The following is a 25,339-nucleotide window of genomic DNA, read 5'->3' as shown; positions in this document are numbered from 1 at the left end:
TGGAAGACCTTGAAAGCCAGTTTACAAGAGGAGAAATAAATACAAGTAGGCAATAAACACGGAAAAAGATGTGAGCCACAGTAGGGAAGAAAGAGAAACGCAGTCAGAACAGGGCGTGTGTGTGTGTGTGCGCGTGTGTACACAGACACACACTCGCACCATCTGCCACCTGGCCCTTCGCCCTTCTCTCTCCTGGGGATTTCTGAAAAGGCTGGCTGTCTCACCACCACCCTCTGCCCCTCTGCCCCCTGCTGTCCACTCTCCGTGAGTGCTCTCCATCCGTGAAGCCACCCTTCAGCCGCTTCCCAGTTCTCCCAGGGTTAATTCCTAACTTTTTTTTTTTTCTTTTGAGGAAGATTAGCCCTGAGCTAACATCTGTGCCCATCTTCCTCTACTTTATATGTGGGACACCTGCCACAGCATGGCTTGATGAGCAGTGCTAGGTCCCCACCCAGGATCTGAACCTGCAAACCTGGGACGCCAAAGCTGAACGTGCAAACTTAACCGCCAAGTCACCAGGCCAGCCCCTAACTCCTAAGTCTTTACCCATGGGCCTGGCCTGCCCTGCCCTGCCCGAAGCCATCTGGCCTCCTTTGCCCTCCTGAGACACGCTCGGGAAGCAGACTCCTGCCTCGGGACCTCCCCTGCTGCCTGGCTCGCTCCCTGGCTCTCCTTCAGGCCCCTTTCTGACCATCCCCTTAAGCATCACCCCCACCTTAGCACTGTCCCCCTCACGCTGCCTTTTTCCTCCAGTCGTCACCAGCTGACCCGTTAGGTATGTCTCTCCCCTAACTGGAATGTAAGCTCAAGGGCAGACACGCTGGCTGCATCCCCAACACCTATGGCACAAGCTCAGAAAATATTTATTGAGTGAATGAATGAATGAGATTGGCTGCTTGACCAGCAATTCCACTTAGTAAATAAATCCCAACATACCAGACGGCAGCCCAGCATGTCCGCATACAGACGTGCGTCACAGCCTTGAAATGCCACATACAAGGGGGCAGCCCAAATAAGACCTGGTATATTCCTAAGGATGAGTATTTGATGACATGGAAAAATGGTCACAGCACATATATGAGCCCAATCGATAAAAGAAAAACCTATAGGGACCAGCCCGGTGGCACAGCGGTTAAGTTCGCACGTTCCGCTTCTCTGTGGCCCCAGGGTTTGCCGGTTCGGATCCTGGGTGCGGACATCGCACCACTTGGTAAAAGCCACGCTGTGGTAGGCGTCCCACGTATAAGTAGAGGAAGATGGGCATGGATGTTAGCTCAGGGCCAGTCTTCCTCAGCAAAAAGAGGAGGATTGGCAGTAGTTAGCTCAGGGCTAATCTTCCTCAAAAAAAAAGTAAAAGAAAAATCTATAAAGATTAGAAGGATATAGACCAACATGTTGTGTTTTTTGTTTGTTTTTCTCGGCAGTGACAAGAGAAAAGCAGCCCCCAGCAGCAGGAGCGGGCCCGGCACTCAGAGCTGGCCCTCGATGTTGTCCTGTTGACTGTAATCAATTTCACGGAACAGGAGCATCAGGCAAGGCCACTCTGTGACTGTGATGGATCAAGACAAAAACAAGACCTCTCCATAATCACGTGTGAGCAGACAGAACAAGGACACTGGCCCCCTCTCCTGGCTAACAGGAGTGACCGCTGCTGCTTTACTCGTCGCGAATCACCCTCTTTCCTGAGGGCACTGAATCAAGAGCCAAGCCAGCCTCCTAAAACTCTCCCCAGAATGACCCAGCATGAGCCCCAGTCCTAACAGCCACGTCCTCTGCAACCCCCACTGAACGCCCCTGCTCCCGGGTCTGTGTTGTCCCCACAACACTAAACCTGACCTGTCCCTCTGGGGCCGTTCCAGGGGGTCTCTGGATGTCAACAGGAGTCAATTGTGGGCTTTTTTTTCCCTTCTGTGTAGGCCTAACTTTTTCTAGATTACACGTTATTATTTGTGTAGTAAAACAGAGATAAATTCCAGAAAGAGTTTTTAAAATCACGGCTTCCCCTACAGCCAAGCCACCACGCAGTTGTTAACCAACACACAGGGGCGACCTCTGCAGGGCTCGCGTGCCCGGGAGCCAGGTGCCCACCTACCACGAGCATCCTCAGCCTGCGGCCTGGGGTCTTCAGACGCATCTCTCTCAAACACCAGTGGCTTCCAGGAAGCACGCCGAGTGCTTCTGTTCCTGCCTGGAGTTGGGGGGCTGCGTGGATGCTCGACTCCGGGCCTTCCTCAGGAAGGCCTCATGGTTACTCTGTGAAGTCCTTCTCGCTGATTCAGAACACGGGGACGCGGGGGCTAGAAGACCCTTCACCCCTCCATGGGAAGGGAGCGGCAACCTCCTGGACCCAGAATTCCCTGTGGAGGAAGGGCCCCAGGGGCGAGGGCAGAGCGGACGGCTAGGGATGGGGCACTAGTTACAGAAGCCAGAGTTTACTTGCTGGCCAGGGAGAAAGCAGACATATAAGTGGGAAACAGGACTGGGGGGCAACTGGCCCACTGGCTCCTAACCCAGGGCGCTTGATATCACCAAGGAGAAGTGAGAAAAGGAGGGCTCCTGCCAGGGTGTCTGCTCAGCCCTGTAAACACGCTTTACATAAAGTCAGGGAGCAGAGCTGTCATCAACTCACCCCACCAGGTCTGGAGGAAGGGAGGGCCTCCCCAAAGTTCACGTTCCTTGTTCTGAGAGCCACACCCCCCAAGCGGACCCCAAATTTCTCAGATCCGTCCCGAGACTCCAGTTTGGAAGAGGAAGGGAACGGCTGTGCCCCTGTTGCCCCCGCGAGCTCACCTTCTCGCCTCCACCGTAAAGCCACAAGAGAAAATATAAATGTATGTGTGCACGTGTGCGTGTGAAGACGCGAGGTAAGACACAGCAGCGCTCAGAAGCAAGACACGCATCTGAGGGTCAGAAACGGAACGGACAGAGTGAGGTGGGTGCGCAGGCAGACGCAGGCTGCCAGGAGTCCGTCTCCACAGGCGACACGCCATCGGACCGAAGTGTGGGGCTGTGACTCACATAGGACAGGACCTGTAATGTCCCTGTAGGACAGGACAGCGGGAGCCGCCTGACTCCGCCCCAGGAGCCTGGGAGGCGGGGCGGGCAGAGATCGCTAACCACTCACCAAACAAACAAACGAATTTCTTTAATTTCCAATTCCTCTCCCTCCAGGACCCAGAGCTAGACTAAACGCACAGTTAAAGGATTGTGTGCCCAAATTCCAGTGGGGAGGCCAGCAGAGGCAGTGCGTGCACTTGTCTCCTGGCTCATGAAAACCTCACACAGGGACCCTGCACATTTTCCCCTTTCCACTGTCTGGACGAGGCCCCCACGGCGATCTGAGAAGCTGAGTGTGACGGGGAGCCTCTCTGGGCGGCTCCCCCACACGGACTTGGAATACATTTCTATCACGTGAAACTACTGACAGCTAGGGTTCATTTGATTCAGCAGCTCACATTACGCTCACTAGCGCCGGTGAGTGAAGGCGATCACAACACCACCTAAGGGCTGAGCAGGCCCCTCATGAGTGAGCTCTAGTTTCATTCATTCAAGACGCACTTGCTGACACAAAAAATTCCAAAGCACGGGAGAGAAACTAAGATCACAAAGACAGCCCTCAAACTCAGAGGAAACGGAAACAGAGTGAGCTGGAAAAGACTTCAAAACGAGATTTTCAGAAAGACAACGCAAGGAACAGAATCAATTAAAAAAAAAAAAAAAAACAACAACAGTAAATTCTTCAATAAAAATGAGTATATGTGGGGGCCGGCCCGGTGGCGCAGCGGTTAAGTTCACACATTCCGCTTCTCGGTGGCCCGGGGTTCGCTGGTTCGGATCCCGGGTGCGGACATGGCACTGCTTGGCAGCCATGCTGTGGTAGGCGTCCCACGTATAAACTAGAGGAAGATGGGCACAGATGTTAGCTCAGAGCCAGGCTCCCTCAGCAAAAAGAGGAGGACTGGCAGTAGTTAGCTGAGGGCTAATCTTCCTCCAAAAAAAAAAAAAAGAGTATATGTGAATTAGAGTAGTAGATATTAAAAAAGAACTGACCGGAAATCCCAGAAATGAAAAACAGAGTCATGGAAACCAAACACACCTTGGGAGATCCCACAGAAGGCCTTGGGGAGAGATGGGGAGACAGCTGAAGTGATCGTGGCTTCCTTCTTCCCGCAGAAATGAAGTCACGAGTGCTCAGATTTAAAAGGCATGTCAAATACAAAACAGGGTAAGTAAAAACAACCCCCGCCAGGACACACCATTCTGAGAGAGAATGGACCGACTACCTGCCCAGGGAAGGAATCACGGGATCGACAGCAGCCTTCTCATTAGCTGCAGGCAATGCTGGTGCTTTTCCAAAGCCACGAGGAAAAATAATGGCCACCCTGCCATTTACTACCCAGAGTAAACTGGAGAACAAAATAAAGACATTTTCATACCAAGAACGGCAGAACTTCCCATCAACACGTGGTAGCTGCAAGAACTACGAAAGGATGTATTTCAGCAGGAAGAAAAATAAACCCCTAAGAACATGCAAGAAACAGCAACGAGTCAAACAAAACCAAACCCTCCCCATACACCAGTGTTGAGAAATCTGTTTTCTTTGTTCACTGTAAAGTAAATATATATTTTGTAAAGGTACAGTAAGTCCCGTATAACAATAATACAGAAAGCAGTAAGGGGAATTCAAAAGGTATTAGGACACTAGTTACCAAGTTAACATTGCTTCCTTTACTAAAAGATCAGAAATAGAACCAGTAACTTCCAAACCAGCAGAGGAGAAAGGAGGACAGTGAGGGGGTTTGTAGGAAGAGCCATGCCAGGACAAGCCAACTTACAAACTGCCCTTCATCGATGCCAATGACAGCCACGCCCAGGGCCTCCTGCGCCGCGTCCCGGAGCTGGCAGGCTGGCAGCGCCTCCATGGTGTTCCTGGGGAGAGAAGCCAGAGCGTCCCTAGGGCGGAGGACACTGGGGAGAGGAGAAAGCAGAATACAGGGGCCAGGGAACAGCTCTCCTGACCATGCATCGCCCTGCAGAGCCGCCTGCGACGTCTGCCTAGAGCTCTGAGAAGCCAGCACCCGTGGGAAGGCAGCCAGGGAGAATAAAGGACCTTGTTCAGAAAACCAGCCACTCAACACAGGCTGTTTCACTTCACACTTTGGACTAGAAGTTAGCAATGCCTGACACGAAGCTCAAGCGAGACCCAAAGGTCTTCTCCGCTTCTATCCAGCGGGCCGGGGGCAGACACGGTGACCTCATCAGGCCCAGGGCCCAGGAGACTTTTAGGGGCCAACAAAACGTTTTAACTTCTTTTAAAAGTCAGTAGAATAAATAAATACAACTCAGGCTGGGTTATATTTGTCTTGCTATCAATGCAATCATAAAATGAAATTTTTGATTTTTTTCTTTTTATGGAGGAAGGGGCCCACGAAGGGAAAAGCCCTAACATGACCCTGGGCAGACCACCAGCAAGGCTCTGAGACTGTGCGCCCTGCGCCCAGCAGAGACAAGCCTGGGACTCCAACCAGCAGGAAGAACGTCCTCCAGCTGGCCCCTCTGGCCACTCAGAGGATCCCTCCAAGATCCAAGAGCTGCTAACCGGCACAGCCAGGAGCCAGATCTCAGTCCCGCGGAAGATTCCTACCCAGCAGAATCTGAAAGCGAAAGGCATGTGTGGGAACGCGTGGGAACATTCCAGTGCATCGAATGACACAGTGGACCCCACCCCGCCCCACACCAGGGCCTTTTTGAAGAGGAATGCCACTCTTTGTCCTCTTTTTAAATAGCTTCTGTGTTTTTCTACAATGTTATTTTCTTCTGTTTCATTTTTGTCTGCTCCTCTGACCTAGCCTTCGGAGGCGCTGGCAGTTTCCTGAAGCCTCAGCAGTTTGCAGCTGTATTTATAACAAAACAAAATGCTTTACAAGTACGGCTTGGTTATCTTGCCATAATCCTACTTCGAGATCTGGGAAGAATATGCAACTATTTTGTGCATTTTAAATCCCTCGTTCCTCCCAAAATAGAGAAAATGGCGAGCGAGCAAGGCAGGAGGCCAGGTCTAGCCGCGGCAAGGACAGTGTCTCTGGGGCCTTGTTGCTGCCAGTGCTCGGTCGCTGCTGTGGCCCCTACAGCCCACGTTAGACAGGACTGGTGACACTCAGGGCAGAGCTCCGATTTACCCCCGATCTGAGTGACTCTGCAAGCCGCACGTCTAGTCCCTGCAGTGTTGCCTGCTCCGCTTTCATCCTCCTCCCGGATGCTCCCCGCATCCCGTGCAGCCGACACCACATTTTAGGGACGAAGAAGCAAACCCGGACACAGAAACGAACTGCATCAGACAGCAGGGCCGGGAAGCATCACTCAAACCCCCACACTTGTAAGTCCGAGTCCTGGGCACTCTCTGCCCCACCACCGCCTGGCTGGAAACCCCATGCTCCACCCCGGAGCCAAACACCGGGCGGCTGGGAGACCGCAGGCCCCGGGCGTAGCGCAGCATGGCTTTGCTGCTGGGGCTCAGGCAGACAAGTCCCAAGGACCCGGAAAAGAGCGTCTCAGGCTCGGAAACATCAGGCCCCAATGAGCTGCCAAGGAACGGGCAGGAGTGGGACTAAATTTAACCCCCCGACCTCAGGTTACAGACTGAAATGTCCACAGGGTGCAGGCAGATCGTCATAAAAGGGAGATGCACCAGGGCCACCGGAGGACAGGGAGTCAGCGAGGACAGCCCACCAAAAACATGAAGTAAAAATTAACATGCAGGCCACACAAAGCCAGTTTGCAGCCTCCACGCAGGCCCAGAGCAGGGTTTCCCAGCCTCGGCCAGACACCATGACGTGTGGGGCTGGATCATTCTTCCTTGTGGGGCTTCCCTGTGCCCTGTAGGATGCTGACTCACTGGATGCCAGGAACATGCCCTCCCCCTCCAGTTCTGCAAGCTAAAAACGTCTGCAGACATTGCCAAATGGCCTCTAGGGGGTCAAAACCACCCCCGGTTAAGAACCACGGGGCTGGAGTCCTGTGAAAGGCCAGTCCCAGGCGACCTCCCAGGCCACGTTGAAAGTCTGCTTTGAATGTTTCAGCGCCAGGCCTGAGCGGGCTTAACCATCCCCACTAAAGAGCTCTGACTGTAGGTTTTGCACCCTGTGAATTTTCACGGGGCTTCTCAGAAGAGGCGTCAGGACAGGAGGTGGGGACTGACCGGTCGTGGGTGGAGAAGTTGCTGCTGTACCGCGTGTCCTTGGCGTACTTGATCACCAAGCACTTGTACTGGGCGATCTGGAAGCGACGGACGCGTCTCATCAGCTCGGTACTGCAAGGATAGAGGGTCAGCTGAGGCCCACGGCTTGAGAGTCGGCGAGGAATTCCCCAGCAGCACAAGCCGCGCTCCCCAACACTCTCTGGGCTTGAGACCCACCAACGGATGGGAAGACCGCAGAGCGGAGCATGGGAAAGAACAGAGGACAGACAGGGCTGGCACTCAGAGTCCACAGTCCGGACCTGAGAGGGACATACAAGTGCCATATGTCACCCAGGGCCTGGAAATCATAAAGGCACGTCCAGGTTCGAAGTCATGCTCTGTGGGGAGGGCGGCAAGGACCGGCCCTCTGGTGGTCTGGGGAAAGGCTGGAGGGGTCAGTTTCTCAGGGATGTGGTGCAGTGGGTGCAGGGCAGAGGGGTCGGAGCCAGCAGACTGCATTCATTCCAAAGTAATCTCATCCAGAGTGCCTCCTCGTCTGAGTTAAGTTCAGGAGAACTGTTTGTGCAACTAAGAAGCACTTTCCCTCTGGGTCCAAGAGCCCACCCTGAGCCTCACTCCCCGGCGAAGGGGTTTGAGCTGGAGGGACCCCCCAGGGCCACGTACGAATGGGCCAGGGAAGCTACTCAGCCGGCTCCCTAGCCGGTCCTGGTCCAGTCCGGGGATGGTTCTCACATCACGGGGCAAAGGCGCCCCGGCTGGACTCCTCAGTGTGGAAAGGATCGCCGTTTCCTCGGAAGGAAACTGTCACACTGGAAGGACGGGGCTGCTACTGCAGGGCGCAGGGCCTGGCCCACGGCAGACACAGGTTTTAAAAGACCTGGATGCCCCTTTCCGAGAGGTCCCTAGTGAGGGGCTACACGGTAAGCAGCTGTGACCAGCTCCAGAAGGGAGCGGCGGTTGGACGACCCTAATGGGAGAGGGGTTTGACCTGGGCGGGAGGGGGACGAGCGGCTGGCCAGGCCCGGATTCCAGGGAGGAGCCGCATCCTGGGCGGGAGCGCGGTCGGGCAGCGGGGCTGTTCTGGGGGCGCTCTGAGAGGGGCGGTAGGGGAGGAGGACGGGGCCCTGGGGGCCTGGGGGGAGGAGGAGGAGGAGGTGGTCCCGGCCCAGCCCCGCCCCGCAAGGCCATTACCTTTTCCCTGAGAACATGGGTCCGAGAATCACCTAGGAGAGAAGGAGAGGTCACTTCGGGGCACGGCGCGCGCCGGTCACGCTCCCGCCCCCGCCCCCGCCCCCGCCCGGCTCCCGCACCTGGATCTGCCCCCGGGTCTTGCTGGGGGAGCCCGGCAGCACGGTGGGCAGGTTGATGTAGTTCATGGCGCCTCCGGGAAGCTCGAAGCCCAGGGACCTCCACTGCCGCCGCCCCGCAGGCTCGCGCCGGTTCCCGCGCCGTCCGCCCCTACGCCCCGCACGCGGGCCAACCGGGAGCCGGCGCCGCAGCCCCGGAGCCAATCACCGCGCGGCCGCGGCCTGGCGGGAGATTTGACCGCAGCCCTCGCCCTGGTGGGCGGGGCCTGGCCGCGCGCGCGCGGGGCGCACGGCCCCGGGGCGGTGGGCGGGGCCTCGGGGGCGTGTCCGACCGAAGCCTCGCCCGCCCCGCCCGCCCCGCCCGCCCAGCGTAAAGGGCGGGGCGTGCGCCCACGTGGGTGCAGGCACCAGCATGGATGTCACCGGCGAGAATCCCGGGAGGGAGGCTTCCTGGAAGAAGATGTCTAAAGAGGTAGGCGGATTACAGGGAGAGCCTGGGGCTGAGGAGCGTAGCTCAGAGATCAGAAGGGAGTTCTAGGAAGGAAGCTCAGAAGCCATCTAGGCCACTCCCTCCCGTGTGCGCCGTTGAGCGCCTGCTGTGTGCCGGCCCCTGAAAGCTTCAGCACGGTGATCCATTTTACTTCTCGCCACAGGCAGGCTTTCGTTAGTCTGATGTTAAGGGTGGAGAAAATTGAAGCCCTGGCTATGTTAATATCTGTAAACCCAAAGGCGGTTGGGGTCGGAGTTCTGATGTTAATCTCAGGTTACACAATGAGTATGGAGAATGTGCCAGACCGTGAAGGATGCAGAAAGACTGGTATTATTTATTTAGGGGTGGTTGTGAAGGTTAGAAACAACATATGCAAAGCACTTGTTATGATTATCATTCAGGTACAATTTCCCACTTAACTAGTTTTCCTGCATTTCAGGCAGTAGTTCTTTTTCTGCTCATGGACACATCTGAGAATCTGAGGAAAGTTATGGATCCTGCCCCCAAGAAATCCCATTCTCTGTCTGTCTCTGTGTCACACACACACGCCTCTACAATATCAGAGGACTCTCAGAAACCTATTCCAGTATCATTATCATAAATCATGGCAATAAAGATGATGATAGTCACAGAGTGCAAAGTATGGCTGTAAACATCCTACAGGAATAACATTTACAGGCACAGATTGAACAGATCCAAAGACCCCTGGCCAAGAAGGCTGCTGATCGGGAGGAGGAGGTAGCCCACATTTGAGTGATTAGCTTTGCTTCGTTTACACGCCCGATCCTTTTAACCTTGTGAGGCTGCTGTTGTTATTATACAGATTATACAGAGGGAGCTCAGACCCAGAGACTGTAGTAAGTTGCCCAGAGTAAAACAGCCTGTAAGTGATGGAGCTTGGATGGCACCCTGACGCCAGAGCCCAAGACACCCTGTCTTCAAATTTCCCCGTGCAGGCTTCATCCGTTCTCTTGTGCCTTTGAGCCCTTTCTCCAAAACCTGGTTCCTCGTTACATTCTGTGTTAAGTCTGAACATCTTAGCCTGATGTCCAAGACTCTCCTTCCTCCACCCCCTGCTTCTCAGCCTCACCTCTGTTTCCGCAGTCTGCCCAGTCAGCGTTTCCAGACTGACCTTTGATCCCTTCCCCCTCACCTCTGCGCCTTTGACTGTGCTGTGTCCTCCCGCAGTCAGAATCGTACGTCAGGGAACATCAGCTCCATGACTCTTTCTCTGCAGTGGCCACCCTGCTCCCTGGCCCCCAGATCTTCGCTGCCGTAGGAGTGGCGCCCGTGGTGGTGATGCGGGGTCGGTGAGCCGAGGAGTCGAAAGAAAGATTTCTTGGACTCTCAAGATCTGGCAGTAGTGCTCTTGTATTTAGAGAATAGTGTGGAATAGCATGGGGACAGGGCCCACGGGCAGGACGAGCCACTGCTGCTGCCCCGAGTTGAGGGTTAGGGCCAATTTTATAAGGCATGGGTATGTGAGTCATCTCTTTACAAGACAAAGGGAAGAACATGGAAAAAGTTAAGATGGTATCAGTGCAGGTGGGCTCTGGTCATTGGATGATCCCATGACTTTTAGGTAAGAATCAAATCGGATTAAGTAAAGGTCAGAAGCAACCACCCTAAATCAGTTACATGAGATTGCCAGACAGCAACCAACTTAAGTTCTTGCCTTCCCCATTAAGAGTTTCTAGGGACAAGGTCATCTGTCTTCTTCTTCCTGGTACAGAGAGGGAGCCACCTTTTACAGATAGAGATTTACCTTACAAATATAAATGTGTCCCAACAAGGGCAAGTTCCATTCCTCAGAGCCTCCCTCCCTGTCCCAGTTTATCAAAAGCAATCAGCTCCAAACAATCCCGATGCCAAAGAGACATATCCTGGGGCGGCCAATTTCAGGTCCCTAAAAGGTCATCCCCCCTTCCGTCACAAATGCAAATATCTCTCAAAGAGCAAGCAAATTCCAGTCCTCAGAGCCTGCTTCTCATCTGTAGTTTTAAAAGTAACCAGCCTAAAATCCTCATCAGTGGCACTAACTGGGACACATTTACAGGACCTCATCTCTCTGTTAAGGCTGTCTGCTGGTTAAAGGCATGGCTGTCACTCTAGACCACAGATCTGAGAACATCTGCAACGTTGTATCTGAAGCCCCTAATTAATTAGTGGGGGGGAGAGTGGGGAGCACGTTGCCAGCCTGGAGACTGGAGGGCCTTGAAGGAAGCTGAGGGCATCTGTGAGAGCCTGAGATATTGGGGAGGAGGCTTCTCAAGGCGGAGAGGAGCATCCAGGCGTGCCACAGGGGTGGGGGGTGGGGGTGCACACTGTGGAGAACAAAGGCCTTATGGGAGCTTGTATCTGTGTCCCCTAGGAGCTAGAGATTCAGTACAGCCCCAGCGGCTGGGTCGTCCGACGGGGAGCAGAGGAGACCCTGAGGACCTACTCACAGATAGGAGACGAGGGTACTGGGGGACTCTCGTGGCTGCTCCGGGTGGACTTCAGCATGTGGCAGTGGTTCAGAAGGCCGGGGCAGGGAGGAGCCGCTCTCCTGGGCAGTCCCAAAGTCCAGGCCCTGCAGAAGCCTCGTCTGCTCCAGGCCAGGCATCCAGGAGCTCTCGCTGCAGGACGACCAGAGACAGGAGAGGCCCAGGCGACCACCTCCCACCTCCCCTCCTGCCCCACCAAGCGGCCCGGGCCCTTAAGGCCACATACCACAGGGGCACAGGGAGGTGGGTGGAAAAAGGAAGGCCTCCCATTTGGCTGCTGAACGTGGGATGTTGCTATTTATAAAAAAGCAAAGAAGCCTTTCTTTTTCTTTCAAGAAATCAGGGCTTGGGAACCTGTAAGCTCTGAAGCCCCAAGGGTCATGTCCACCCCCGCCCTGTGTCTCCGGAGTGCGACCATGTGATTTTCACACTCGGTGAAGTGTTGGAGCCAGGCTGGGGCAGCGGTTCCCCCGAGGAAGTGTGGGTGAGAAGGCAGGCAGCCCCTCCCCTCAGTGGGAAAATGGGGTGTTGGCAAATGCTGTGTTTCGGCAGAGTGAACAGAACTCCCACGCCTGGTGCATCTCGACACTGACATAAGCCAGCGAGGGGAACAGGCTTGCGGAGGTTTGTCCCAGCACATTCCAGCCCCCTCCCTGTCCCGATACCTGCGGGGCGGAGCTGTTCCCTGGGCTCTTCAGAGTCCCCTTCTGTGCCCAGCTCTGTGCCAAATGCGTCTTTATTTGCTCAATAAATATTTGAGTGTGCAGTGAAACCTACCTGAGCCTGCAGAAACCTGTTTGTCCATCTTAATGGTCTTGAGGGAGAAAAGGGCTGCCCCCGTTGAGAGAGGGACTCGCTCTAAGAAGAGTGTGCCGCCTGGAGCCCTCGGGGCCTCTCTTTGGTAGCTCCTCTCCATAAGCCCTGCGGACAGCTTCAAGTGTCCACTCCACCCCGCTTCCTTGTGTCGAGGCTCCAGCTGGCCCAGGGGTGCTGCAGGTGCAGAAGCCTTTTCTCAGATGAAGAACAGAGCCCGATAACAGGGGGCAGTCGGCCGGGCGAATGAGCAGAGCCCCGCGTGTGCAGGGTTGGAGCTGTCTCTATTTAAAATGTTGACACTTTGTTCGTCATGGACTTTTTGGCATTAGTTTTGATTTTTTTTAATTGCATTCAAATATAATTTGTCTTTGCATTGGTCAGTTTGGGCTGCCGTAACGAAATGCCACGGACTGGGTGGCTGGAACAGTAGGAATCTATCTCTCACGGTTCCGGAGTCCAGGAAGGGCAAAATCAAGGTGCCAGAGATTCAGTTCGTGGCGAGGGGTCTCTTCCTGGCTGCAGACGGCTGCCCTCCCTCTGTGTCCTCATGTGGCAGACAGCGAGCTCTGGGGTCTCTTCCTCTCCTCATAAGGGCACTAATCCCATCGCAGGGACCCCACCCTCAGGCTCTCATCTCAACCTGATTGCCCCCCCTAGGGCCCCGCCTCCTGATGACATCGCATTAGGGGTAAGATTTCACCGTATGCCTTTGGGGGACACAAACGTTGAGCCCATGCGATCTTCATTACTGAGTTTTTTGGTCCCCCCTCCCTCTGCCCCATTGTGCACAAACTCACCCCACCCCGGTCCAGGCCCTGCTCCATGAGGCTGACTTACTCAGGCTCACGCTCAGCTCCCGGGTAAGAGGGGGGAGCAGGTTGACAGGGTGATGGCGGCCGGCAGGTCAGTACCTGCCCACCAGCCGGCCTCTCCTGGCAGAGTGCCCCCGACCTCCCCAGTGCTGCCTGTGGCCTGGAGATTGCCTCCTTGGAATCAGACTCACAGGAGGCGGCCGGGAATGTAAAGTGGAAATGATGAAAAAGCCTCCTGCCCACCCAGAAAGGCGGAGGGGAAAGAAAATATGTTTTATTATTGAGTAAAGATTAAACCAAACTGCCATGCGCATCACAGGCAAGCCGCTGCAGAGACTGCAAAGCCAGGAAGAAATCTCACCCTATTATGTGGCCGGGCAGATGCCCCGCTTGCGTACCTGCTGTCAAGATCAACATGCCTGTCCTCAAGCACGGGGACCTGGCAGCACCATCTGCCACACTAGTCCATCCTAAATCCACCTGGTATTTAGGGTGGCCATCTGTGCTTGCAAACTGCCTTTATCCAGAGGAAAAAGAAACCTTTCGCATCTTTATGACTGAGAGGCAATTTGACCCCTGCATAAGTTAGCCAGGAGCCTGCATTCCTCCGGTGGAATGGTAATGGTGAGGCAGAGGTGGGCGTGGGAGCGGGTGGGGGTCGGGTGGGGTGGGGATGCATGGCCAGGACAGGACAGATAGGAGGGGTGGGGCGCTATCTTCCTTGATGATTACATTTCAAAGAGATGGCTCCCAGGTCCTTGAGAAAAATATTCCTGGGTTATAAAACTGGCTGGAGACTCATTTAGCTTTTTTTTTTGCTGGGAAAGTTTGGCCCTGAGCTAACATCTGTTGCCAATCTTCCTCTTTTTTTTCTTCTCCCCAAAGCCCCAGTACATAGTTAGGCATCATAGTTATAAGTCCTTCTAGTTTTTCTCTGTGGGATGCCTTCGCAGCATAACTTGATGAGCAGTGTCTAGGTCCACGCCCAGGATCCCAACCAGTGAACCCCTGGCTGTCAAAGCAGAGCCTGCGAACTTAACCGCTACGCCACCTGGTGGCTCCTCTACCAGTTTTTAAACTTGTTTTACCAAGATTCTTCGTAAAAATATATTGTACAATAAACTACACAAGTAGAGAGAGAGAGAACCACAGTCAGGGGGTCTCGCCTCTGCAGGTCCAGCAGCTTGCCTAAACCCCGTGACGGGTGCACATCTGAACTCGTAGTCCCCCGAACCACGCCTCCCCCCAGGAGGACCAGCCGCCAGCGAGGTGGGTGGGGCCCCGTGACCGGCAGCCTCTGCTTCTGAGAGGGTCTCGGGGGGGGGCCCCCCCACCGTCTCCGATTTTTCCTCTCCAACAGAAAAATGAAAGAAGCAAAACAAACGCACACAAAATACAACCCCCAGTTCTGTTTTATTGTGGTAAAATACACAGAACATGAAATTTACCGCTTTACCCATTTTAAAGAGTGCAATTCAGTAGCACTTAGTACATTTACAATGTTGTGCGACCATCACCTCTATTTCTAAAACACTTTCATCCCCCCACAGGGAAGCCCACCTGTTAAGCAGTGGCTCCCTATTCCCCCTGCCCCCAACCCCTGCAACTGCTCACTGCTCTCTGTCTCTGGATTTGCCTATTCTGGACATTTCGTATAAATGGAACCACACATATGTGGCCTTTGGGGTCTGGCTTCTTCCCCTGGCATCGTAATGTTTTGGAGGTCCATCCACGTTCTAGGATATGTCAGTCCTTCATTCCTTTTCATGGCTGAATGCTATTCCATGGTGGACGTGTATCTTTTTTACCCGTTCATCTGTTGACGGACATTTGGGCTGTTTCCACCTTTTGGTTATTGTGAATAATGCTGCCGTGAACATTCACGTACAAGTTTTTGTTTGAAAGCCCTAATTTCTTATTATTAAGTTCAAGAGACAAAGCCGTTCTACCAAACTGTATATATTGCAAATGCTCACGGCCGCCTTGTGCACTGAGCTCAACGTGGACCAGCGGCAAACGGGGACAGCTCCCCTATCTGCAGACCGCACGTTAAGTGGCCCGGCTCCGCACTGTCTGCAGTTGGCTATGTTCAGGTAACAGTTGTTTTCTGATTACAAAAGGAGCGTATGCTTACTGAAAAAGATTTTTAAAAATAAAACCATCAATAATTCCACCACCCATTGTTAACATTTTGACGTGGTTTCTTTGGTCTCTTTTTTTCTCCTAGGAGAAAGCATTCTGTATTTGTAATGTGCAATCCTGTTTTTTTTTTTGGTTTTTTTGTAAGATTGGCACCTGAGCTAGCATCTGTTGCCAATCTTCTTTTTTTTTTTTCTTCTTCTTCTTCTTCTTCTCCCCAAAGCCCCCCCAGTACATAGTTGTATATTCTAGTTGTAGGTCCTTCTGGTTGTGCTGTATGGGAGACCGCCTCAGCATGGTCTGACGAGCCATGCCATGTCCGTGCCTGGGATCCGAACCAGCAAAATCCTGGGCTGCCGAAGTGGAGTGCGTGAACATAACCACTAGGCCATGGGGCCAGCCCGGCAATCCTGTTTTTAATAGATTAAAAAACATTAAAAATTCATTCTAATCCAAAAGAATTCAAAATAGGTACTTAGATACACTTGCTCATAGCAGCGTTACTCACAGTTGCCCAAAGGCGGAAACAGCCCAAATGTCCATCATTGGATGAATGCACAGACAAAATGTGGTATGTCCATACAGTGGAATAGCATTTGGCCATAATCAGGAGTGAAGTTCTGGTACATTCTAGAACATGGATGGACCTTGAAAACATTATACTGAGTGAAAGAAGCCAGGCACAAAAGCCACGTATATATGCTTCCATGTATATGAAATGTGCAGAATGGTAAATCCATAGAGACAGAAAGCAGCCTGCCGCCACCCACCGGGCCACCTCCTAGAGAGAAGCGATTTCTCCTTCTCAGGGTCAGCTGAGTTTTTAACATCTCAGGGAAACTTGTCCGGGTCATGCATCCTACAGCCGCTTGGTTTTAATTGCTCTTCAATTTAGAATGTCAATTTCAAGATCAGTTTCCTGGTTTTTGCACCAGATGAATCTAGCTGGTCCACCTGTACTTTAAGGACTCTTGTGCTAAGTAGATGGCTACCTTTTGATGAACGCACTCTGTTGCTGAGCTTGTCAGGCACAAACATCTTCTCACTGTGCTCGTGGGTGGGTAGGTGGCAAACCCCCATGGCAGGCAATGGGCAGTGACCTCAAAATGACAAATGAATGGACCACTTGGTCCAGAAATTCCACTGCCTAGAGCACGTCCTACGGATCCGTGTGCACGTGTGTCATAATGCCTGTGCAAGGCTCTTCGCGGCAGGGTTGTTTGTGATAGCTGAGCCCAGATGCCTCTCGGTACAGACTGGTTCATCGTCTCTTGATCCATTCAACTGATATTTATTGGATGCCTGACCTGTGCAGGCCACCCATCTATGCGCATGTGACCTGTCCGTGAGCAAAACAGACCGACCCCTGCTCCTGTATCACTGTGACTCTTGGTGGGCAGGGGAAGATGATAGACAGTCACATAAGGCAGAAGGAAACGTCACCGCCTGTCAGAAGGAGCACGTGCTATGGGAGACCCGGAGCAGGGGAGGGGATGGCAGAGCGTGGGTGTGAGGGTGGTCGGGGGTCGCCCCTCGGAGAAGGTGAACAGGGGAGAGTGGATTCTGTAGAGCTGCAGGGCCTTTGGGGGAGTGTGGGAGCGGTGAGGGACTGAATCTTTGTGTACCCCCCCCCCCCCGTTCACATGTTGAAGACCTAGCCCCCTGAGTGGCTGTGTTTGGAGGTGGGGCCTCTAAGGAAGTGCTTAATGTTAAACGAGGTCATAAAGGTGGAGTCCTGATCCTTAAGGGCTATTGGAAGAGACGTCAGAGAGCCTGGCTCCCGGGAGGGAGAGAGCCGCATGCACACACACAGAGGAGGCCATGCGAGCATGCAGCAAGAAGGCGGCCGTCTGCCGCCCAGGGGAAGCGCCCTCACCCCCAACCCTCCTTCCGCCTTCAGCTTGAACTGTGAGACATCAGTGTATGCGGTTTAAGACCCTTACTCTGTGGCATTTTGTTATGGCGGCCGGAGCGGACTAAGACGGGAGCCCCGGGTGGCTTTGAGCCTTGGAGCGATGGGACGGGATGCCCATTCCAGCTGGCTCACACCCGTGGCCGTAGGGAGTCCTATGGAAGCAGCAGAGTGGCTGTCGCCGCCTTCCAGGGGAGAGGTGAAGAGGGATCCCGGGTGGTCTCAGTGAGGGTGGGGAGGAGACTCCGGATTCAGGGTAATCCGGAGGAGGGAGAGCCAAGAGAATTTCCTGATGACTGGACATGGTTGTTTGTCCTAAGCAACTGGTGCCACTGGTTAAATAGGTTAACGTGCAGCCGTAGGATGGAATACCAAGTAACTGTTTCAAAAAAGAAAAGAGGGCCGGCCCAGTGGCACAGCAGTTAGGTACGCACTTTCTGCTTCGGCAGCCCAGGGTTCACTGGTTTGGATCCCGGGTGCAGACATGGCACTGCTTAGCAAGCCGTGCTGTGGTAGGTGTCCCACGTATAAAGTAAGAGGAAGATGGGCACAGAGGTTAGCTCAGGGCCAGTCTTCCTCAGCAAAAAGAGGAGGATTGGCAACAGTTAGCTCAGGGCTAATCTTCCTCAAAAAAAAAAAAAAAAGAATGAGGAAGCTCTCTGTGGACTGGTTGGGAAAGCTCTTCCAGAGATGTTAAGTGAAACAGCCGGGCAGAAATGCCTTTAACATGCTGCGATTTGGGTTAAAGGGAGGGAGATTCTGTATCATGTTAGTGGGGGTCCCTGTGGCTGGGGCGGAGAGCTAGGCAGATAGCAGAGGGGAGGGAGCATTTCACTGAAGAGGCTGTTGTGTATTTTTTTTAACCGTATAAACATTATTTCTGCATAAGAAAAATTAATGGCATTCACTTATTTGTTAATTAATTCTCAGCTCTTAATTTTCGCAGATTAAATTCCCCTAAACGTTTAAACACGATTTACAAAATGTGTTTAATTCTTAAAAAACACTTTAAATTATAATAACAAATGCAATATATCTGATTCGCTTAACAGAATCTCATGGTTCTAACTAGTTAAAACTTATCTATCTAGCAATAGGTCGACTCTACTAAGCGTGTCCTGCAGAGTGGTCTGCACCCAGCGTGGCACGTGGACCCGCGTGGAGCCTCTCTCGTTCCGGTCGTTAGGTCCTTGCAGAAGTCACATGTCAGGCTCTGAGCAGCTAGTCGGTTGAAGGTTTAGGAGACGAGAAGTCTCTCCTGACGCCTCTGTGGGAAAGGGAGTGGGGGCCCCCGGAGCGCAGCCTGCCACGTCTCTCCTAAGAAGCTGCCCCCCAGCCTTGTGCCCTCACTCCAAGGGCAGGGGGGTGGGCAGACATGGTCAGTGATGGCAAAACTGGTTTTGCAGCCACTTTGCCTGTCCTGCAAAGGCAGCCTGGTCCCCGACTTTGGCACATGGGAGGCTTAGCATATACCACGGTTTTTATTTCTCTGGGCCTTGAGCTGTCCGGCTGAAAGGGAGCTGGTCATACTACATGGAGTTTGCATCCTGTTTTCGCCCTTTACGTCCTGAAATACTCCAGCTTTTCCTTTGTCATTAGTGCATTTTAGGTCCAGGTTATGCAATCTTTGCCTGTTCCGAGGTCATGAGGATCTATTTTCCTTTCTAGGAGCTTTGTTGTCTTCTCTCTCACATTTAGACCCTGTCGCCCACCTGGTGTGAAGTTGGGGTCAAGAAACTTCCTTTTCCATTTGGATACTCAATTGACCCAGCCCTGCTTATTGAAATGTTTATTGGTTACGTACTTTCCTTTTTCTTTTTTCTTTTCCCACACAATTTTTTTTTTAAGTGCTTACCGTGTGTCAGGTCCTGGGTTTACAGAGGAGGGCAAAGCAAAGCCCTTGTCTTCACAGAGCTCCTGTCCTGGTGAGGGCACAGACAGACAGTAAACCAGGTGGAAAATATGTCAAGGATGGATGAATGCTGGCATAAAAAATAATTCAGAGAAAGGGGATATACCGTAAAGTATTTAAGCAGTGTCCTACCACAGGTCACTGGGCTGTGCCCGATCTTTTGCTATTATAAATGGTACTAGTGTGGGCATCTTCACAACAGGTCCCTGGGAATATTTCTGGCTATTTCCCTGTAATAAATGTATAGATAGGGACGAATGCACCAAGGAGTGTGATGTTCTTGGCCTTTGATACATACGGCCAAGTTGCCCTCCAGAAGAGCTTACCAATTTACGCTCTCCCCAGTGCCCAGTGTTGGGGGAGCTAAGCTGCCAGGGTTTCAGTGATTGTTGGGGGAGCATTTGGGGCATTTTTACTGCAATGTAAATATAAGAATCCCCTCCCACCTCTACACCTCTGCCTGAGGTATTTATTTCTCTCTCTCTCTTTTTTTGGTGAGGAAGATTGGCCCTAAGCTAACGTTTTTTGCTAATCCTCCTCTTTTTGCTTGAGGAGGATTGTCCCTGAGCTAACATCTGTGCCAGTCTTCCTCTATTTTGTATGTGGGACACTACCGCAGCATGGCTTGATGAGTGCTGTGTAGGTCTGTACCTGGGATCCGAACCTGCAAACCCTGAGCCAGTGAACTTAACCACTATACCTCGGGGCCGGCCCCTTTATTTCTCTCATAATGCCCTTCCTCCTTCTTCTCCACCCAAGTCTCAGCCGGTTCTCACATCACTCGGACCCCTCCCATCGTGGCACTCAGTTATATATTCATATTGTCTCGTTATCTATTTATTTCAAGGGAGCCCACCCCTTGTTTCCCTAGATTACTTTTCCAAGTGCTTAGAAAAGGTCATTCTTCCCGGAGCACGTAGCACAGTGTGAGGCCCATACAAGCATGTGATAAGGGGTGTCCGCCAGTGCCGGTCAGAACTAGAGCTCTCACTTAGTGACAGACGTTGGCAGATAGCATTGGCCCCACCTGGGTAAGGCGGTCTGGTCTGTGGAGCGACACACACGTGGAAGCTTTGGAACCACCACAGACCCTCACGGGACACCGGCGGCTGGAGCTGACTGGTCGACCCATGGGGCCTTCAGCAAAGAGGTTTCTACCCGAAACACAATAGAAAGTGCTGCTGCCTGAGGTTGTGATGACAGACATTTGTCCCTCTCCCGAGACAGCCACCAAGAGGGCCCAGGCCGCCAGGGGGAGCCTGCTGCACGTCCCCTACGGAGACAGGGAACGAGAGAGACTGGACATCTACTTTCCTGAGGACGAGTCTGAGGGTGAGTGGGGGGCGCAGTGGCCCCGTGGCAGAGCACTGCCGGCGCCCGGCCGCAGCCCAGCCTCCTCCGTCTCTTGCAGCTTTGCCCTTCTTTGTGTTTTTCCACGGAGGGTACTGGCAGAGTGGAAGGTAAGTCGGGGAAGTGGGATGACTTGATAGTCACTGCTAGGTCCACGCCCGGGATCTGAACCAGTGAACCCTGGGCCGCCAAAGTGGAGCACATGAACTTAACCACTCAGCCACGGGGCGGCCCTCAAGGTTCTTAATTACATCTGCGTAGACCCTATTTCCAAATAAGGTCACATTCACTGGTACTGGGGGTTAGGATTTGCACATATCTTTTTGGGGGCACTGTTCAACCCACTGTACCTGGTGAGACACACATTCAGTCTACTCTCTAGTCAAAGGGAAAGCCACAGGGACCAACTAGCCCAGTTTGGTAGGGACGGGGGGTGTTTCACAGGATATGGGGCTTTCGGTGTTAAAAAGAGAGTCCTGGGCAACCCCGGACAGCTGGTGACCCTCAGACAAGCAGGGTATTCGGGATCTTCAGGACGCCGTGCCCTAGGATCTTACTAAGGAGCTGCCTGTGCCGGCCCACCGCCCTTCAGGCAGATTCATCCTCATGGCTACATGTGCCGCACCTGTGCCCTTTGCCAGGCGAGGCTCTCTACGTGTCTGATCGCCTTCAGTTCTCGAAAAGCAGACCCTAAGAGAAAAAAGATGATTGTCCCTATTTTACAGATGAGAAACCCAGGCTTAGAGGTTAAATAAGGTCCCCAAGGCCCCATAGCTAGCACGTGATGTGGCAAGCACAGAGCCCACCTTCCCCATACCACACGGGGTCAGAGAGGGGCTGTGCTGGGGTGGACAGGACACAGAAGCAGTAGTGGCCACGTTGCCTCCGGTTGTCGCATCTTTGTCTCTTTCTGCAGTAAAGACTCGTCGGCCTTCATGGTCAGCCCACTGACAGCCCAGGGAGTGGCCGTGGTGGTAGTGTCTTATGACATCGCCCCCAAAGGTAAAGGGGGTGGTCTTGCAGGTTCGAAGGTTGGTAGGCTTTGGAGGGGAGAGAGCCCCAGTGGATCCTGACCCAGCTCGTGCTCTCTGCAGGCACCCTGGACCAGATGGTGGACCAGGTGACCCAGAGCATCGCGTTTGTCCAGAAGCGGTATCCGTGCAATGAGTGGGTGTCACTGCGGGTTTTGCTTTTGTCGGATGATGCTGGGTGGGAGGACAGAGGATTCAGCCCCTTGGATGCAGCCCAACTTCCCTTTCTAGCCTGTGGAGCAGAAGGCAAATTGGGACTCCTTGATACTGGCCTGATGCTTTGGGGAAACTGAATTCAAATCTGGTCCTCTGCTCTGACCCGTCCCAGGGGGATTTACCTGTGTGGACACTCAGCTGGGGCCCACCTGGCCGCCATGATGCTGCTAGCCAACTGGACCAAGCATGGAGCCACACCCAACCTCAAAGGTTTCTGTGGGGACTGCAGCCGGGCGGGGCAGCCTTCACCCTCCCCTGATGGCCGGAGGGGCTGCACCAGCTGTTTGAAATCCCAGCAGCTGTGAGTGGCTTGACCTGGGGGTTTTGAGCCCTGTGAGCAGGGCCCACTTTGCTCCCTCTCTGCCCCCTACGCTGGTCTTGTCCCTCTGGCACTGGAAGTTGGGCTGGCCCCATCTTGCCCCACCTGTGCCTGCATGAAGCCTGGCCTGGGTGGAGCATTGGCCCTACCTGCAGCCTGGCCCTGTGGCTGTTCTTCACCTTCACAGGCTTTTTCCTGGTCAGTGGGATCTACGACCTGGAGCCCATCATGCACATCCCTGAGAACGAGGCTCTCCTCATGACCCTGTGAGTCACTCACCCCCACCTCCCCCAGCTGGCCTGGAGCCTGTGGGGAGGGCCAGGGCTGAAGCAAAGGCTTCTCTCTGTGCTGACCCATGCCCACCCCCTGCACCAGAGAGGATGCTCAGAGGAACAGCCCACAGCGGTGCCTGGAGGTCGCCCTGACGCAGCCCGTGGATGCAGCCTGCCCCGTGCTGGTGATTGTGGGCCAACACGACTCCCCCGAATACCACCGACAGTCCAGGGAGTTTTATCAGGTACCCTCAGCACCCTGATTTTGGCCGGAGGTCAGGGGTCATGCAGTCTCATTATCTTCCTCTTTATCTTACCCAAATGGACCCTAAGACCATCAGTCATTCAGTCAACAATTACTTAGTGAGCACCTGGCCTATGCAGGCACGACGCGAGAGCCCCTCTCCTCTCCCGCAGCCTCATGCTTCCTCTGCCCTCCTGTCTCCTACCCAGGCTTTGCGCCGAGGAGGGTGGAAAGCCTCGTTTGAAGAACTCGATGATTTGGATCACTTTGAGATCATTTGGAACCTCACCCAGAAGGACTACGTGCTCACCCAGGTGGGATGTGTCCCTTCGCTGAGGATGCCAGGGGTCCTGTCACAGCCCCGACGCATAGTAGGGGGGCAGGTGGGGAGCACAGAGGAGCCGCTCAGCTGGCTCTTTGGCACCCAGGAGGCTGTGGGACCTGATGGTGGGCTTTGCGTGCGACACTTGCCTCCTACCCCTCACCTCCCTCTGAAATAGCCCAAGGGGAGCTGCAGAGTCCGGTCCTGGGCACACAGGTGGGATCCGCACGGGGCCTCGGTGTGGATGGGAGAGGCAGGTACAGGAGGAATTCCCCTGTCTCTGTGTAAGCTGAGAGCAAACGCCGGCTCCAGACAGGAACGGATGGGCGGATTTGGCTGCGCAAATGTTCATTACGATTTTAATACGGGAACGCCTTTTAAAAGTCAAAGGATGAATTGGGAAAAATATTTGCCACAGTCCTGGCGGATAGAGAGTTACTACTGTTTTCCTTTTTTTCTGGGAAAGTGGGCACTGATTTAGCTTTGCTTTTTAATCAGCTGCCACCTCAGTGGAGCTTTTGTAACATTCGGTTTTAATTCACAAAGTTAATATCTTTACTACATAAAGAGCACCTTCAAATCAATAAGAACAGTTCTTATTTCCCTTTAAGAACAGAAATAAATAGGGAGAATGGACAAAGAATAAGAAACAATTTAAGAAGAAATATAAATGCATTAAACATGGGGGAAGATTAAACTGCATCGGTGATCACGGAAATGTAACTGAAAATGAGAGTCCTCTCCCACCTCTCCTGGAAATGTCCTAATTAGACTTGCGCCCAGCACTGGTGAAGAGGTATTGAAAGGAGTCCTCTGCAGTTCTGCTGGTGGGAGCACAGCCTGGTAATGTGGAGCCAAACCCTCTGACCCAGTAATTCTGCTGCTTGGAATTTGTCTTCAGGATAATCAGAGAAGCACACGAAGATGGTCTCCAAGCTTTATTAATGTTCACAACTTGGAAACAACCTAAGTGTCCAATGAGGTTAAATTACAATGTAATCAGCTAATGAAACGAAGTTTGTGAAAATTAGGATGTGTCAAGTTGATTCAGATGTGAGAGCAAAAACACAGGAAACAGGTGTTCCAGTGTATTCCCAGTTTTAAATACATAGACAGCTAGACCCTTAGAGGCACACATGTATGTACATGAAAAAACCCATTTACCAGCGGTATTGCAAGTGCATTTTAAAAATTCATGCCCACATTTTCTACTGCGAAGATGTATTACTTTTTCTTTCTTTTCTTTTTTTTTTTGAGGAAGATTAGCCTTGAGCTAACATCTGCTGCCACTCCTTCTCTTTTTGCTGAGGAAGATTGGCCCTGAGTTAACATCCGTGCCCACTTCCTCTACTTTATACGTGGGACACCTGCCACAGCATGGCTTGCCAAGCGGTGCCATGTCCACACCCGTGATCTAAACCGGCGAACCCCTGGCCACTGAAGTGGAGTGTGCAAACTTAACCAGAGCGCCACTGGGCTGGCTCCCATGTATTACTTTTTTTAACTGGGAAAAAACAAACACACATAAATGGCATCTCTTAAAAAATGTAAGAAGTAAATATTTTAGGTTTTGGGGACCGTATGTCTCTGACACAACTACCCACTCTGCCGCTGTAGCTCAGAAGCTGCCACAGACAGTTCGCAGACAAATGAACGTAGCTGTGCTCCAATAGAACTTGACTTATGGATGCTGAAATTTGAATTTTGTATAATTTTTACATTTCATGACAAAATAGGCTTTTTTGATTTTTTTTTTCAACCATTTAAAAACGTAAAGCTGTTCTTAGCTCATGGGTTACACAAATACAGGCCTCGAGCCAGAGGAAAGTCTGCGTGCGGTTGGGAGCTTTATTGGGACGTGTCCGGGGAGAGGTGGGAAAGCGCTCACTTCAAGTTACATTTCTGTGATCACTAACGCAGCGTTTCTTTAATCAGATTCCTCCGCAGAGATCCTCACAAGAGCCTCTCCAATTCTGGGCTTTTTGTATCTTTTCTTCCTGCTGCAGATGATTTTGAAAACAATCTTCCAGGAGTCCTGACAGCGCCTGAACCCCAGCTGGTGTGCACCGGATTTGTGAAGCTTCTCTGAAGAGCCCGACAGCGTCCCTTCCTGTCAGCCCTCAGCTTTCCCCGGCGCCCAGCAGCGCCTTCGTTTGAGTCCCTTCTCGCAGCCCTGAACACGAGTACAAATCTCCGTGGCCTCTCCTGGCCTGGATGGAGCAGCCTCCAGGGAAGGTCCGGCCCAGGTCAACACTGCGTGATGCCCGGAACTGCCTCTCGGCCAAGTCTGGCCCCCAAGCCTGCTGAGAGGGCGTGACAAAAATGACAGCTCCTAACCACACGTGGACTAACCATCCAGCTCGATGCCTGTTTTTGTATGACCTACAAGCTGAGAATGACTTTATGTTTTTAAACGGTTGAAAAAAATCAAAAAAGAATATTATTTCGTGACATGTCAAAATTATATAAAATTCAGATTTCAGCATCCATCAGTAAAATTTTATCAGAGCACA

The 25,339-nt window shown here is 52.8% G+C and overlaps 2 protein-coding genes and 1 long non-coding RNA gene across 7 annotated transcripts in view; 1 reads left to right on the top strand and 2 right to left on the bottom strand.

Annotated features, from left to right (window-relative positions):
• TK1 (thymidine kinase 1) overlaps positions 1-8,810 on the bottom strand; it is a 12,682-nt gene extending 3,872 nt beyond the window's left edge. The window contains exons 1-4 of the mRNA XM_070559817.1: positions 8,509-8,810; positions 8,390-8,421; positions 7,199-7,309; positions 4,836-4,929 (exon numbers count right to left, since the gene is read on the bottom strand). Of these exons, the coding sequence (XP_070415918.1) occupies positions 4,836-4,929; positions 7,199-7,309; positions 8,390-8,421; positions 8,509-8,574 (303 nt within the window). The 5' untranslated portion in view covers positions 8,575-8,810. The remainder of the gene's footprint in view (positions 1-4,835; positions 4,930-7,198; positions 7,310-8,389; positions 8,422-8,508) is intronic.
• On the bottom strand, positions 3,736-4,225 carry LOC139073813 (uncharacterized). The gene is made up of 2 exons (XR_011522846.1): positions 4,097-4,225; positions 3,736-3,896 (listed from the first exon to the last, which is right to left on the bottom strand). It is a non-coding gene; the product is annotated as an uncharacterized lncRNA (long non-coding RNA).
• AFMID (arylformamidase) lies at positions 7,240-25,339 on the top strand. 5 transcript variants are annotated; one of them, XM_070559815.1, is made up of 12 exons: positions 7,240-8,118; positions 11,367-11,457; positions 14,284-14,378; positions 20,300-20,404; positions 20,484-20,532; positions 21,339-21,424; positions 21,517-21,589; positions 21,782-21,879; positions 22,176-22,254; positions 22,364-22,505; positions 22,714-22,818; positions 24,833-25,339. In XM_070559815.1, exons 1-12 carry the CDS (start codon positions 7,920-7,922, stop codon positions 24,863-24,865), a joined length of 1,155 nt encoding a protein of 384 aa, XP_070415916.1. In that variant the 5' UTR covers positions 7,240-7,919; the 3' UTR covers positions 24,866-25,339. The 5 variants fall into 5 exon arrangements, with proteins under 5 accessions (XP_070415916.1, XP_070415917.1, XP_008523096.2 ...); XM_070559816.1 differs by lacking the exon at positions 14,284-14,378; XM_008524875.2 differs by lacking the exons at positions 7,240-8,118; positions 14,284-14,378 and adding an exon at positions 8,821-8,977.

The sequence above is a fragment of the Equus przewalskii genome, chromosome 10 (assembly GCF_037783145.1).
Source record: "Equus przewalskii isolate Varuska chromosome 10, EquPr2, whole genome shotgun sequence".
Taxonomy (NCBI): Eukaryota; Metazoa; Chordata; class Mammalia; order Perissodactyla; family Equidae; genus Equus; species Equus przewalskii.
Note: the sequence above shows the minus strand (reverse complement) of the source record. Positions and strands in the feature narration are given on the sequence as shown.

What these genes read in the sequence shown, in the direction of transcription:
- AFMID (XM_070559815.1), top strand. Translation starts at nt 7,920, where the DNA reads ATGGTTCTCACATCACGGGGCAAAGGCGCCCCGGCTGGACTCCTCAGT. An exon ending in GAGGCTCTCCTCATGACCCT is followed by an intron (nt 22,255 to 22,363) that starts GTGAGTCACTCA and finishes CCCCTGCACCAG; the next exon opens with AGAGGATGCTCAGAGGAACA. An exon ending in AGTCCAGGGAGTTTTATCAG is followed by an intron (nt 22,506 to 22,713) that starts GTACCCTCAGCA and finishes TCTCCTACCCAG; the next exon opens with GCTTTGCGCCGAGGAGGGTG.